This window comes from Leguminivora glycinivorella, chromosome 6, assembly GCF_023078275.1.
Source record: "Leguminivora glycinivorella isolate SPB_JAAS2020 chromosome 6, LegGlyc_1.1, whole genome shotgun sequence".
Taxonomy (NCBI): Eukaryota; Metazoa; Arthropoda; class Insecta; order Lepidoptera; family Tortricidae; genus Leguminivora; species Leguminivora glycinivorella.
In genome coordinates, this window is record NC_062976.1 from 18703771 (window position 1) to 18720767 (window position 16997).

At 37.2% G+C, this 16997-nt stretch overlaps 1 protein-coding gene across 1 annotated transcript; it reads right to left on the reverse strand.

Annotated features, from left to right (window-relative positions):
• Positions 1-13787: 13787 nt before the first annotated feature.
• Positions 13788-16543, reverse strand: LOC125227528. The gene is made up of 4 exons (XM_048131865.1): positions 16113-16543; positions 15611-15760; positions 15207-15297; positions 13788-14930 (listed from the first exon to the last, which is right to left on the reverse strand). The coding sequence occupies exons 1-3, from the start codon at positions 16305-16307 to the stop codon at positions 15274-15276; spliced, it is 369 nt and encodes a 122-aa protein (XP_047987822.1). The 5' UTR covers positions 16308-16543; the 3' UTR covers positions 13788-14930; positions 15207-15273.
• Between the last annotated feature and the right edge of the window lie 454 nt (positions 16544-16997).

Below are 16997 nucleotides of genomic sequence, written 5' to 3' on the forward strand. Positions count from 1 at the left end.
CTGATAAGAACATTTATCTTTTTTAGGAAATACATTAAACATTTGCAAGGTTATTTTATTTCCTAAAATCTACACTATTATTGGCATAGATAAACTTATTATTTTCGTAAATATATCACTACTGTCCTCTCTGACGGCTGACGACCAACTGAATGAAGCGCCAACGTGTAAACGCAGTTGGCCATTGGCGCCAAGATCCTTTGATGTGTGGACAAAAAACCGACACGAATCGGTTGGCCGGCAAGCGCAAGCGCCAACTGCCAACTTACGGCCAAGTAGCCCTCTACACACATGGCCAAGGGGGTTGGTGGAACTGTTGGCCATGTGTGTACAGCGGCCATTAGGCATAACTATGTAACATAGGTTGATTCAATCCTTAGTTGAACTTACTAAGGTAATTTAGCTAGCATAATTATTTTTCATGGAATTATTGAACAAGATCTTAATCGATTCAGTTACGTTGCAAAAGTAAGAGCAATCAAAATTACCTTATTAGATGTGTCTAAGATCTTATCAGGCTCGTATGGAATCAAGATGCTTGACTACGACTATCAAAATATTGATAGGAACAACCAAATTTTTTTTAGAGTGCAGCACCGGAGGGGCGCCATCAACCTGCAGCCGGTTATTTAATCACTGTGTCGTAGGTACAGTCCATCAAATATATGCCTGCCGCCTGCCGAAGCTCTCATAAATATCGGAGCACGTCTGCTTTATGGGCCATTTTTTCAAAGTTGTCCACCCCACTATTTTTGTAACATGGGTATTTTTTACGTGATTCATACTCAGAATCGAGAGCTCTTTCGATCCTGATAGGAGAAAAAAAATGTTCCAAGATTTCTATACATTTTTTCGAACCTTTCGTTCCGTTACCACCATACAAAATGTATGAAAAAATGGTAAAGGAATGGGAAAAAACCTTATGGCACTTTTTTCTCCTATTAGGATTGAAAGAGCTCGCGATTCTGAGTGGAAAACACATAAAAATTTCCAAATCCAAAAAAAGTGGAGTTGACGACAACTTTGAAAAAAATGGCCCTTATCAAGACGTTAGAGTGCGCGTTCTGGATACATAGCCAAATGCACAAACGCTTACGATAATATCGTTATCGCTATCTCTATCTCTCTTTCACATTGGCGTGACAGAGGCAAACTGCGTCTCAATCGGCGTCTGGCATCAACGGTTGTCATTCGGCTAGGCCGGCTGATATTTGTGAGAGCTACGATATAATTATCATGGCTACTCTACGGAACTCACCATGCTATGACATTTCCTTTAGGTTTTCATTTCATTTTATTTTTAAGCGGAAATGTAATGGAAGTTTTCGTTGGGACAAGTTTCTGGCTTTTTGGGATCTAATTAACCTTCTCATACTGTTTATGAACGGACAAGAGGGGGCAAAATAGAAATACAAAAATCTGTCAAGGTGGTACTAATAATTCTTAGTTCTCCGAACATCATCATCATCCTTGCGTTATCCCGGTATTTTGCCACGGCTCATGGGAGCCTGGGGTCCGCTTTGACAACTAATTCCAAGATTTGGCGTAGGCACTGGTTTTACGAAAACGACTGCCATCTGACCTTCCAACCCAAAGGGTAACTAAACTAGGCCTTATTGGAATTAGTCTGGTTTCCTCACGATGTTTTCCTTCACCGAAAAGCGATAATCAAATGACATTTCGCACATAAGTTCCGAAAAAACCCATTTGGTACGAGCCGGGTTCGAACCCGCGACCTCCGGATCGAAAGTCGCACGCTCTTACCGCTAGGCCACCAGCGCTTCTTCTCCGATCAATGATAAATAAATCTATTTACTTTAGGCTTGTGCCGTTTCGTTCGTTGATCGGAGCGCTCCGATCTCTTTCAATCGCTCCCACGAACCGCTCTTTTAATTTAGTTCAGACAGACCTAAATAGCCGAATGGCATTTCTCCGACGCCAAACGAAAGCGATTTACTTCTATAAAAGGCATGGTCAATAGTAAATGAGGAAAACACCTACATTGACCAATAAAGTTTAGGTACGAGTACCTACTCATTCTAACCTAACCCATGTAACTTTCTGCACTAGAAGTTTCCGCATTTGATGTGAGTCTGAAAACGCCGTTAGAGTATCGAAGTTTAAATTAGTTTAAGGTTAGCGGGAGGCAACTGCATTACCTCGTGTAGTGCACCTGGTTGCGGCCAGCGTTTTATCCGTTTTACTGCTAACGTAAAGTAATTTATTAGTAAAAGCCACATGGAACCAGGTCGATACCTAAACGTATTACACATTCGGCCTTAGGCATGTCAAAATATTTTTCACCACACCAACTGGTTTCATTCAGTTTGCTATTCGAAAACAGATAGCAAAATTGCATTTTATAAACAAGAGTACAAAGTTAATTTCATACTTTTATCTTTATGGCTTAAGCTGGCTGGTAGAATTTACTTAATATAAATGATGATTTTCAATCATAAATATTGAATAGATTGCTAGATTTGATTTAGCTTGATGTTTATAATATCAGTATTTTGTCAGTATTTTGTTCGTTTTGGTGTGGTGAAAAATTTTGTGTTTCACTCGGTGGCAAAGTTTGTTTAACCTTCGTGCCTTGAAACCCTCGCAACGCTCAAGATTCCACTTATTGAACCACTCGCTACGCACGCGGTTCAATATTGGAATCTTTCGCTTGCTCGTGTATCGATATTGGCACGTGCGGTTAAACAACAACTTTGCCCCCTTGTAAAACAAATAACTATTTATCATATAATCATCAATATCATCATAAACTTTATGTTAAAATAGTGGTATCAACCGGTCTATCGTTGTCGCTGCAAGGATATCGAAAGGCAGTCTGTCTCTGTCGCGCCACACGAAGAACGATACAGAAGAGCAATAGGATTGTGACGTTGGCTAGGTGGGACGATATTACACTTTTAACAGTTTTAACTGTATTTTTAAGGAATGAGTAAAATTATACCAAGAGAGATAGACGGCCAAATTAGTGCAAATGCAGACCTTGCTACGAGACGGTTACGGCGTAGCACTTGCAAAAAGAAAGTACAGCGGTTTACTGTTAAATTCAAACTTAATAATACAGTAGGTATAACATCAACAATGTTGAAGTGTTGTATCAATACGTATACTTAAAACTTAGTTTCATATGAGTAATTTTGTTTAAATTCAAACTTTTATTATAATTTCGTCGCAAATTCAATTCGATTCAAAGACCAACTTAGACGTACATTTTGATATAGAGTGCATTCAAATTGGCCTTTACTTTATAGATGCGAAATCAATAGTACATTACTACAGAGGCCGGGACCCCATTTCCCGCCGAGGTATGTATAGTGCTTTTCTCAAACATGGTATGAAATAAATAAAGTCTACTGAAAATAGTAACTTTGGATGGCTGTATCTCCTAAACGGTGCGTCGTAGCGCAAAAATAATCGAATTTTCGTTCCCCTTTGTTACCCCGTATACGCTTATAAAAAAACAAAAAGTTAAAAAAAATTCGCAAAAAAAACGAAAAAATTTTTTTTTGTATGAAAACGCACCCAAAATCAAATATTGTCTAGGGTCCGTACCAGTTGCAGTCGGCACGTCTATAAAGCCCCTTATAGTTTTTTTTTTAATTGGCTAAATACCTGGATGTTATGTCACAATTATCTGTGTTTGGAAATTAAAAAACCGGTCAAGTGCGAGTCGGACTCGCCCACCGAGGGTTCCGTACAAACTTTCAAACTCCCCAGTTAAAATAATCTCATGTTTTCACATAACTCTAACGACTTGACTAGAAGACAAAAGTATAGGTACTAATGAGCATTATTGTGTATAGCGCCATCTCTCGGTGAATTCGCTAACTAATTTCCGCGACCATAGTATGTTGGTTTTTCAGGGATTATTCTTTGTAATGTTAACCGATTTAAACAATTTTTACTTTATTGGAAAGAAGATGATTTAAGTAACATCTCGTATTAATTTGAAGTACTATATATACATCCACAAAGGTGGGTAAATTAAAAGTAAAAATCTGAAAAGTTTTTTGTGAATTAAAAAAAAAGTTTTCAAGATACAAACACGATTATATTTTTCCTGTAATATTTAGTATAAAACCAATGTTTCCTAAAATTTTCATAATTTTTCGTTGGTAAACTTCGGAGATAAGGGGGGGAACGGTATTTTTTTTTACATTTTCCTTCAAAATTCTTTTTTTTTCCACAACAAAAAAATTATAAAAATAGTTTATTTACGTTTAATTTGAGCTCTTTCTAACGATACCCCACTTGACCTAGTAACTTGAAATTTACAGTTTGCCCCCCTTACATTTTGGCCATTTTCTACAATTAAAATTAAATATTAATAAATTTAAAAAAATTATACCTTCTATTTGTAGAGGTTCACAATGTTCACAACTATTCCAAATTTCAAGTTGATAGCATTAGTAGTTCTCGAGATATTTAGGAATGTGACAGACGGACAGACAGACGGACAGAGTCGCACCATAAGGGTTCCTGTTGTACCTTTTTTCCATCGTCATCATCTAGATGGCTGGCAGTCCTCAACTGTGCGTTTCTCCAGAAACTTCCTGCCCCGCACAGCTAAACTGTGGAATGAATTGTCGCCTGCGGTATTTCCGGACCGATACGACCTTCAAATCTTCAAGAAAAGAGCGTACACCCATCTTAAAGGCCGGCAACGCACCTCCAACACCTCTGGTGTTTCGGGTGTCCATGGGCGGCGGTGATCGCTTACCATCAGGCGACCTGTCTGCTCGTTTCCCTCCTATCCCATAAAAAAAAAAAAAGAGGACTTTGCCGGCCTTGGCCTGCAAGGTTTGTATGAAATTCCATTATCTATCAATCGTCCTAGCCGCACCTGCAACGTCATACTTCGCTGCCAATTATAAGGCACATAACATCAATATTTCATACCATGTTTGAGAAAAAGTAGTTTCCTGTACTGTGTGTCAATGAACGATGCTAGTAAGTAGTAGTGAATTACAAACGCCTTTTTAGGGGGTAGGTGTTGGTTTAGCTATACCCACTCGAATGTTATATTTTATGTACAAATGTAAATATCCCTGTTTGTTTCTCCTATAAAGAAAATAAAATATACGAGAGTGACGAGCTCGCTTACTTCTGTAACTGTGATGTGAATATATCGTCGTCCATGTCCAACAAGTTTGTCAATACAGTAAAGTAACTAGACAGTGTCAGTGTCTGCAACACCATCGCTTGGGGACGTGTCGATGTCTGGGATGTAATAGCACGGATGGCTGCATCCGAAATTCGCTCTTGCAGCTATGTATATTGTATCTCACGACGTATAATCTCGCACAGGTATATACCGTGCTCGTGGCACATAGTCATTATGTAAGTCATTGAGTTTTAGTATAATGCACGTCAGCTTCCTCGAGTCGCGGCGTTTAATCGCATAGAAGTAACATCGTAATAGCAAAATGAGGTACCTATTTATTCGGGGTGCTGCGGACAGGAAACCTCCCTTAGAACATATAAATACTAAGTATAATGTACATTATACACATACGCTTACTTGTTTTCTTGTATCAAAGTAGGTGTTCGTTTTCTGTAAAATTTGGCACGTTCTCTGCAGTTTTATAAAAACCGGCCAAGTGCGAGTCGGGCTCGCGCACAAAGGGTTCCGTAGCAGCAAATATTTAACCAAAATTACAGTTAAATCAACCTATCTCAAAAACTATAAGAGATACTTTGATCAAACCAAAAATCGTTGAAAGAGTTAATTAGCATGCATCACCTCTATTTTTTTTAGAATTTTATACCCCGTAGTTATAAAAATAGAGGGGGGGGGACATACTTTTTACGACTTTGAGAGCTGATATCTCAAAAACCGTTCACTTTAAGAAAAATGTTTTTTAGAAAACTTTATATCATTTTAAAAGACCTTTCCATTGATACCCCACACGGGTATGTACATCGAAAAAAAATTTTCATCCCTCAGTTACATGTATGGGGGGCCCCACCCCCAATTCTTTTTTTTACTATTTAGTGTCATAATTTTGTAGCGGTTCATACAACACATATTCCCATCAAATTTCATCACTGTAGTACTTATAGTTTCCGAGTAAATCGGCTGTGACAGACGGACAGACGGACAGACGGACAGACGGACAGACGGACATGACGAAACTATAAGGGTTCCGTTTTTGCCATTTTGGCTACGGAACCCTAAAAATTGATCAATCCGTGCAATTTGAAAATAAAAATAACCGATAGCCTCGTCGAGCGGAAGCAGTGAGCACAGGGCGAGTGGCTCTAAACCCAATCATGCGCGTTATTGGGCACCGGCCTGTGACGTCCCGGGTAAGGATAGCGCTCACTCTACTGAACTAAACTAGCGGGGCTGAGGGTTGCATTACGCACAATTGACGAACGGATTATTTTCAATATCTCATTTTGTCCGATGCCGACAATGTTTTAACAGATTACGAATATCATTTCAGTCGGTTGAGATAGACTTCAGTGTTCTTGTGAAGTGCTGTGCCAAGTATGAAGCTGGATTGTTACTGCCAAGATTGTACAAAGGCAGCAGGTATACTTATTGGGGAGACAGATCCGAAATGCAGATCCTCCGCAAATCTTTGCACCCATCTTAATCCATGTCGCGCCAAGCTATCGAGACTGTTGTTATATTTACCTAAGCACAAGCAACACCTATTATTAAAACGTCTTTCAAGATTGAGTTTGTAGTTGTTTACATTTTTTGACCGGAATCGCGCGCCAAATCTCGCTTGAAGCGCCGATTTTTTCACTTATCTTTTATCAGGTAATCGTTAGTGGGTGATTTTTCTCAATGAGGATTTATTTTCATCTCAATTTCGTATAGAAGGCAGAGCATTATCACCTTGGATTGTCAATATATTTTGAAACTCTGCAGCTGTTAAGATAGATCAGGAAGTTCTCTTGCAGAATATCGTCCGCGTCGTTGAATTTTCTCATGTTTCCTTTAACTCCACAATAGGTAGGAAACTCGTAACATCTACCACACATAGTTAACTTCCTGGCAGAAGTTCTCAAAGCGGATTGTTATACCTTGAAGTGAAACGAGTCGTGTCCTCGAGGCGTATTGGCTCAAGCGCGCTCAACTTCGCTAAGTAGGGCTCGCCTAGGTATCACGAATTTCAAAAAGCACCTAAGAACGGCTTCGTAGAAAGAATAAAGAGAATCGACTTGCAACTTTTCCGTGGCGACTTTCCATTTGAAAGTTGTTTCTTTCCATTTGAAAGGCATGTAAGTTTGTTGCTGACATAATCAGAAAAACGCAGGATGGCAAGTTAAGTAAAAGGTAAGTATTGGAAAATTGTATGTACCTAAATGGCTGTAGACTTTGAGTTACTTTGGTATCTTTAGGAAGCTCCAAATGTTTATCATGTAGAATAATGCTGTTTTAACCAGTACCTTTTTGTAGTTTGAGAGTTGTGAAATGACAAATTTTAAGTAACTAATATGGCTCTGTGATCCGTCAATCATATATTTTAATAGATATTAAATGTTAAAAGGGCGTAAGGTGCATTAGGGTAATTCCGAAAGTCGCATAAAAATCACCATTATTTCCATCATATCAAGATTCCCCTTTCAAAATTACCCGAGCATTTCTGTCATTCGTAATTACCCTAATAATAATGCACCTTAATTAAATATTTCATATTACCTTACCTACCTAATGCGAATCAATAGGTAAGTCACCTCTATAATACATATATACCTCTTGGTTAATGGGTAACTAGCTAACTAGGTATGAAGAAATACAGTAGGTAGGTATATAAGTACCTATAGGTACGTTGTAGCTTGTAGTAGTTGAGCTTTGTTCGCTAGTTAATACTCAAAGTGATGTTACCTAAACCACAACTTACACGCTTGAACTATTTCTTACGTAGGTACAGGTACAACGATTAAAGAAAAGACAAGCAAAATAAATTATTCACTGGTTAATTCTAACACAACGTAAATAAACTAACGAAGTTTCGAATACACAGCTCCTCAAGTATTTAACAAATTAACAGAGTACTTACGTACTTAATAATTGTAATTCGAATAATTTACTTGAACAAAAATATTGTCAAACAAACTCCACTCATCTCAGAACGAGACAAGATAGAGATAGAGAGGGTAATCTGAAAAGGCTTACCAAGAACACCCGAGTTTGCAAATTGAGGGCATTTTCCTCAGTTACAATTATTATATCTTCATGGAGTAGAGCTGTTGCTCGCAACTTGCAATCTTCGCGGTAGACCCTCTGCCTACGTAGCCAAATGCACAAACGCTCACGATAATATATGTTTCGTAGTTATCTATCTCTATCGCTCTTGCGTATGTACGCGGGACAAAGCCAGATTTCTGCATTTTGGCGTCGACGATTGCCATTCGGCTACGCCTGCTGGTCGGAAGACGAAGACGTGCCGCTACCTACGTCAATATTGTAATTTAGAAGACTCGCTTGAAGCTCGGAAATGTAAATGAGTTGTACACAGACCGCGGCCTCATCGAGCACGTACAATCTACCTTTAAATTTATTGTTCCAGCAAATGACTGCGAGCGACGGGGCGGCACGTCGACTATAATTTAATTTTAAAATATTGCTCGCTCAGCCGAAACTGAAAGGCGAATATTTCTTGTTCAGCTGTATCGGATGTGCTACTGCGGAAATTGGAATAATTGAATACCGCTATATGTGTTCTTTTTATACCTTTCAATTTTAAATAGTGGTCACACATAAGGTATATTAACGTATATATATTGGGTAATTAGTTATCGTTTTACTACTGCCAGAAGTAGACCACAATAGATTATAAAAAAGTACCTACTTGGGAATAGGAACAGCTGACAGATTCTTAGCTAGAACTATTGTATTTAACGTTGGCAGTTAGCCGTTAACTTATTAATTTAGGTATTCTATTATTTGGTGGTTTCGCTTTCGATTCATATCTATTTTTTTATGAGTTAAATTGGTTTTGACATGACTTACAAAATCGCTTATGCTGGCATGCCTTACTACTCGTACGAAGTCTGGGCGGTATAATACAGAGTGGGGCCTGTAACAAAGGCGAAGAATTGAACTGTAGGCTATTATCCTTATACTGATCAACATTTGTTCAGTGACTTTTAAAAATTATGAAGTCTTTAAATTTTTAATTTTTCATACAAAATAAATATTAGCTTCAATGTACGCCATTATTGTTGTTATTGACGTTGTCTGTCACACTTTAGACTTAACAGAATTCGCAATACATTACCTCTTAGAAAAAACTTTCAAGGGTGATAAAAATCAAAATACAAGTTATTTTTAAAAGTCGCCGAACAAATGTTGATCAGTATAAGGAGAATAGCCTAGAGTTCAATTCTTCGCCTTTGTTACAGGCCCCACTCTGTATATGCTAGTACAAATAACTTATTTACAATATCAGTCCCTTCTGTCTCTAAACAATAGACTTAAAAGTTAGCTGAGTTGTGTCGAATGTCGAAGACAAAAGCGAAGTTCGCAGACACAGTGATTAATCACGTGCTCATCCGTACATATTTTTTATCGTCTACAAAAGATTTATTACATGCTGGGTAGTCCGTTAAAAAGCGAATGGTTAGAAGTTATTAGGACCGATAGGCCCGATAGCCGATATTTGAAAGTTAGCAAAAAAATTGGTAAAAGACACGGCTTGACATACGTTTTCGGTTTCGGTTTAACCCTTAATTTGGCAGACATAGAAAACATTAAAAATACCGTTTTTTTTGTTGAATACTATTTTTGTGGGTCATAAGGAGCCCCGAAAAAATAATGAAAAAAATCACAATCTTTCAGTTTTTCAGGAAAATTATGTTCGGTGTGGCGAACACTGCCAGCTAATCAAGAATAAAAAGTGCGAAATAATTTGCTATATAAATTTTAAGAAACATGCAAATTTATTTGTAGAAAATGAACATAAAAGTATTGTTTACACTTTGTGTGTCCTTTGTGTACTTTGTGACCTCAAAACTGGACCTCCTTCGTAATGTTGACACCGAACATCCCGGTACTCTTGGAGACGGTAAGGGGAATGTCCTGGAATTTAGGCGCTATGTTATGTCAAATGGGGTTTTATATGCGGAAAATGTGCAAAACTTCTTACTGGGGTTCAACTCGACAAGATTATGTTTACGCCACTCGGATACCTGCTCAAAAGAGGCCTCGACTTGAGACACAAGTTGCATTCTGCATAGCAAAATCTGCTCACGATAGGCATTTTCACGACCTGTCTACTGTCTATCACCTGTGATGTCATCCGCATAACAATAGATATTGCTAGTTACTAGCATATCATTGTTATGAAGGATGAACAAGGTCGGTGATAGGATAGCTCCTTAGGGTACACCACCGTTAATGGGTCGGATTTCTGAACATTGATCGTCGATGAAAACTGAATTGCTCCGCCCAGTTAGAAAGCTGGCTACCCACGTGCAAAGCCCTTACTGGGAGCCCGTACGAGGGGAACTAGGGAAGATGCGTCTTTATGCTAAACTCTATCAAAAACTTTAGGTAACGATATCTAGGCTAACCGCCAGAGCTTCTTCCTTTGTATCAATGGCGGTGGCCAAACTATGAGTAAACTATACCACAAGATCACCAGCGCCACGACCATGGCGGAAGCCGTATTGCCGGTCACTATAAGCTAGTGCTCTTCAGGTACGCTAAGAGCTGGTTATTAACCATCCATTACCTTGGAGAGAAGAGAGATTCTCTAATCTGGGCCTCAATGGGCCGATAGTGTGCAGGGTTTGTGCGATCACCCTTCTTTGCAATTGGATGGACTCAAGCAGTCTTCCAGGATGACGGGCATTTACCTGAACAGTATGAAACCGAAAAAGATGCGTTAAAACCGGGATTAGCTCCGCAGCGCACGTTTTCAGCACAATAGCTGGTATAACATCAGGCCCGTTGGACTTATTGACATCGAGGACAAAAATTGCACGCCTAACTATACTTTGAGTGAAGCGAACCTCGGGTATGGATGCCTCACAGCGCGGGTTCTGGTGTACGGAGGCCAAAGTATTTTTGGGGAATCTTCCCACTTCCCCTAAAATACTTTGTCCTCATGATGAAGAGGGGTCTAAATCCTCGCTGTAGGACCTTCCTGGTGCAAAGGGCATCCATCGCGGTTCAACACGTAACGCGGTAAGAGCACGGGTAGGTACTTTTGCATCGGGATGTGCGTAATTAGGTTAGAGTTAGCTATTCATTTTACGTATTCAGATGTAAGAGTAATGTAATTTACTTTTGTGCTCTTTTGCGAAATAAATATTTTGGTATAAAGTCCACCGATTAGTTGGCAATGTTCGTCACATCGAACATGCAAGCCTGGAACTCAAACACTGCGTAGCTGGCGGTGTTCGCCACGCCGAACATGCAACCAACCTACTAGTTGACTGTGAAGATGGCAGTGTTCGGCACCTCGAACATGACTTTTTAAGTGCCACTGTCACTAAATTAAGACTTACACTAAACTAGAAACTCTTTAGTTCGATTCATTACCTAATTGGTAACCGATAAATATCGTTTTTATTAAAGTGATACCATAAAAATCTAATATAATGTCATAAATAACTAGATGATACTTCGCGGTTGCCGTCTTGCTGCGATTTTGCGTGCACTGCTGGCATACAAATATTGCGACAGTAATGAATTAATTTTCTACCAATTAAAAAAATACAAATCTACAATTTGAGTCAAAAGAAAAATAAACAAAGATGAAAATGCGTCCAGTAGATTTTTTTGAAATGTATGTTCGCCACAGCGAACACTGTCCAATTAAGGGTTAAAGATGTTTATTTCTCAAAAGAATAACAATAAATAAATAAATATTGGGGACACCTTAACAGATGTTTATTTCTCAAAAGAATAACAATAATTCACTTATTTGAGAAAAAATAACAAATATGTACAAAAATAGTTTCGTGAGCAAAACACTTCTTAAACTTAATGATCATTTCGTGTCGTGCTAGTAAGTGGCTATTACAAAAACATAAAGATTTAATAATTATGAATATAATAAAAGTGGTGTGTAGGTAGAACAAAAAAACACACACACTTTAAATTGGACTTCGAAAAAGAAATCAAGCTTTAGATTAAGTAGCTATATTTCGACCAAAGGCAAATGTTTTGCGATGTGTTTTTTTAAACCGATAGAACCACTTTATGTTTGTTTTCCTCGCTTAACGTGCAGTGGTCTTTACTGCTTTGTTGGAGTAACGAAATCTTTCAGAAGACGAAGAATATTTTTATCCTCGTAAAACCACGAATTTAATTTTGAATTTAATTTTAGAACTATATTTTTCATACAGTTTAAAACTCGAAATTTGTATTTGTGCAAGTACCTAAGCTGGGACTTACGAAGATTATAGTTATATCAGATTTGGGCCAAATTAGGCTTAGGCTTATTCAAGCTTGAATTGAGTGTATGGACTTCTAAAGCCATACACGGCCGCTTAGGCCTCCACTTCGGCTTAACGTGTCTATCTCACAGAAAACACATATCGATATGTACCTATTTAGCTACTGAATGTAAGAATTAAAGACTGTATCGTTAAGTTTAAGGACAAAAAAGCCTGTGGCCCGTTTCTCGAAAGGTACAAGCTTTGTATTACAAGTGTGTTTCCATGACAACCCATACGATTTGACAGTTCGCACACTTGTAATACAAGGCTTGTACCTTTCGAGAAACGGGCCCCGGTCTAAATGTTGACATGTGTATAATTTTGTATTATTATGTTCCGAGAGTATGATCTTTAGTTTTCAGGTCTTTAGTATAATATGTTACTGATACATGTTATTATCAGAAACTATCAAAAGTTGCGAAAACAGAGTCAAAAATCGCCAAAGTTCGCCTATAGTTTCAGAACATTGGCCAAAATAACTGCTAAAATACTGAAAATTGGCGATTATTAACGCTATTTTCGCAACTTTATATATATGGAATTTGACAGATGACATCCCACTAACCCTGAGTTAAGTGGTTGGTGCAAGTGGGCCTTAACGGTCCAGCCACGACATTGGTCTAAGCGCGACAGCGGTGAGCGGCAGCCATACGTGCGAATGAAAAGTCCCATCGCTGTGTCTCGCTCCAATATATGGCCGCCGCTCACCGCTGCCGCGCTTAGCCCAATGTCGTGGCTGAGCCATAAGGGTCATTGATTGATAACTATTAGGTTTGCTAATTCCAGAAAAGTGTTTTTTCGATCCACCCTAAATTGTATAATAATAATATTCCTCGTCTGCCAAAAATTTAGTATTAGAACAGTTTACAACTCATATAACAAGCAGAAGTAATTGAAAATAGAATACTGATTAGTATTATTGTAATATTGGCTAAAAATTGGTGAGCATTAGACTTTTCGTTCGTCGCGACATCTATTGACAAGTAGCAGTACTGATAATTTACGCTAGTTGACGCGTGATTGTCGCTAGATGTCACTTAACTATGCCTATACAAATAACTTGCATTTACTGATGTATGGAGTTACAACTCTTCCCTTAGGTACTTATTCCTCTATGCTGTTAAGTAACGGGTAACTCGGTGGCTCTGGTTTAATTACGATGGTCCCTGAGGATTATAAATAAATAAATATTAAATATTGGGGGACACCTTACACAGATCAACCTAATCCCAAACTAAGCAAAGCTTGTACTATGGGTGTTAGGCGAGTAGGCGATGTACTTACTTATATAGATAAATACATACATATATATACATATAAAACATCCATGACTCATGGTGATGATGATGATTATGTTTGTATGTGCCTACGTAAATTAAAACATATACATTTTGTAATTCTTCATTATTTATTTCGGTGTTTTCAGACTAACAAAAACAAGTACGACATATAATGCATTATTTTACAGCCGTAGGTATGGTTAAGTATATTTGATATGTAATAATAAAATTATCTTCATAATTATCATAATTTTATATTAATACAACAGAAGAAGAGACAAGCTTCATAAAAAAAATAGTAGTTATTTAATCATATCCGATCGAATCCATTTCTCCATAATAAACGTAGTTCATAATCCAAAATTAAATACTTTTTTTATATACACTAAACTAGTAAAATTCTTTAAAAAGTCTTCATACCTAACTATAGCCACTTATTAATATTATTTGGATAAGTACTTAATTCTATGTTTTTTGTGGTCTACGCTATGTGAGCGTTTTTTTCTAGTTTTTTTTTTGTTCCTGTAAGTAATTAATAATAACAAATGTGACAGTTCACTTTATAATGACCCATATGATGACTGTATTTCTTCTTTACAATATATTTTTTTATAATCAAGAAAATGTCAATTGTATTTACAAGTCATGATGATATTGATGATTGATTAGTTCAGTTTGATAAGAATCTAGTTCATTAATTTAAAATCTACTTATTGAGCATGTAACAAAAATATTGTACAAATGTACACTGACCATCCTTCAACCACACAACAACCATTAGCCAGGTCCACACAGAGTGAAACACGGCGCGAGGCAATGTGCTCCATCCATCGTAGGCAGAACGCGCGCACAGGTTTGGCAGAGGCACATAACATAGCATGCCTGCCTCGCTATGTGCCTCCCTCTGTGTGGACACGGCTTTTTGCTCACTGTAAAACCATATCAATGCATAGTGCTATTGTGTGTCATTTCACTTTATAACTAGATAAAGAGGGTTTAAAGTACCCTGAATGTCATATCTCATAGATATTAAAATACAGGTCACATAAAAATTATTACTTCTTTACATGAAACCAAGAAGAATCTTTTTACAGACCTATTATAAATCTAATGAATAGGCTTTTATAACCAATATTGTATGCAACAATACTAACATTTTCCAAATCATGATGCTGCTAGTTGATTCATTTCTTTCTTGCTATCTCTTCTAACGCACTGGCTATCCTGAAAGCAAATAAAATAAAATTAATTACAAATAAAATTTTGAATTAGTAGGATATGATCTCATATCAAATTGTGGCTTTTTTCATATAGACACTAATAGATATTCACTAAGGTCCGACGAGATTCCCAGCCGCGAATAATTGCATGAAGTTAGTAGTGAAGGCCGGCCAAGACTATCGGCCGAGACTTCATACAATTTCTTCGCGGCCGGGAATCTCGGTCTGACCTTAATATTTACAACCAAAATGTCTCTTATTAAGAAAATATAAATCACACCTAGAGAGCACTTCTATCTTCTGGACCTTATATTCCCTTTCCACTTCTAACTTATCTCTTTCTATCCTTAGAATTTCTTCATCAAATGAAGCTGAAAACAAAAACATATTTTTATTTATATAAAAAGTGAATTTTGAGTATCAACAAAGTCAATCAACATCTTCACAGAAAAAATAACACTATGGCACATTTACATTGGATGTATTTTTCTGTTTATAAGTATACTTTTAATAACACTATTTGAAGCTTATAAACCAACCAAACCCCAACCAACACAGGGCAGTTATTATTGAACTTTTAAATTAATTCTAAGCATTGTTTGCTTGTTTAAAAATTTGTTTATCCTATTTTTATCTTACTTTCCATAAATAATAAAAACATCTTATAAACTAGAGAACAATTACCAAATCTTTTTTTGGTGGCATGTAGTCACCATCACTGTTCTGACCATCAGCATTTAAGTTATCGGAGCTGGGCCCTACACTAGTGTCACAAAGGGACTGCTGATGTTTCAGGGCCCGCTTCTTTGTGTTTGATTTCAGGTCTCTCCATGTCTGAAAACATTAATGTTTGGATTCAGGTAAACTCAAAATATGTTTTAGCATTAATGAAAAGGTAGGTTTATCTGATGACACTATAAAATAAAATTAAAGAAATAAGCAAAAATTACAGAAAACAATTGTTCGGTGTCTTATTGAAACATTACTGGTTAGGTGTTTTCATACATTGGTAAACGCAACTTTAACTGAAATTCAAACAAAAATACTGATTCATTGGTCCATATTGTACTTGAATAGTACAATACCTAAATTACAGGAAATAGGTAGAAACGGATATTAGAAATTACCTATCTGCAGCAGCTGTAGTATTAAAAGGAAAAAAATAAGAAGATTAAGTTAATTTTACCTGTTTCCACTTCTCCGTAGATTTAACAGCTCCGCCCATAGAATTGAGCATTGATGTGAGGTCTCGCCACTGAGCTTCTATGTCTTCCCGCTCAAGACCTGAACTCATGCCCTTCGCCACTTCTGAATGCTCTTGCATGTAGTCCATCAGTGCCGACACTTGGGCGGCGGTTGCATGTCTCTTTGTAGTATCCATTTCTCTTAATAATACCGCGGTTGAATGTGTAAACAAATGGCTATAAGACCACTTAGAACGGCCGGATTGTCAGTCGGTGCTGATTGTTGATATCGTCTAGTAGTAATCTTTGGCTTTACTGCAATTACCAGATAATAATGGGATTTATTCGTTTAGTGGCCTACATGATGCCGAATTTTCTAATATTATGCAGAAAAGTAATTATTGCAAAAACCTCGCACAAACAAACATTCTTCTTTTTTTTTTTTTTTTTTTTTTTTTTTTTTGGGAATGGCAGCCTCGAGGGCCTTTGCCAAAGTCAGTTGAGGCGTTTTTAGTTATTCGGGTATTAACAGGAATGCCAACAGCAAGTTATAAATAAGAAATACGGAATTATGAAGAACTATTATCTCCTGTTTTGTTATTAGGATATATATATATATATGTATAATTATAATTTAATGTTATTATGACTGATAAAATGACATAAAATGGAAATGAACGGTGTAAAGACTAATCGAAGTAAAGATGTGATATTCGTCGGGCGAGGTTTTCACCATCACTAGCTGTCAAAAAATGTTTTTTTTTACGTCCACAGATAAATCACTTTTCATTTTATGGCATGGTAATAAAACTATAAATTTGTTCGAGAAGAATGATATAAAATCAATTTAGCCAACATTAGAATTTTATAAATGGATGGATAATTGA

Excerpts from the sequence above, each read along its gene's own strand:
- LOC125227528 (XM_048131865.1), bottom strand. The coding sequence starts at position 16,307 with ATGGATACTACAAAGAGACATGCAACCGCCGCCCAAGTGTCGGCACTG. Across the intron at positions 15,761-16,112 it reads CTACGGAGAAGTGGAAACAG|ACATGGAGAGACCTGAAATC; the intron begins GTAAAATTAACT and ends TAATGTTTTCAG. Across the intron at positions 15,298-15,610 it reads TGCCACCAAAAAAAGATTTG|CTTCATTTGATGAAGAAATT; the intron begins GTAATTGTTCTC and ends TTTTGTTTTCAG.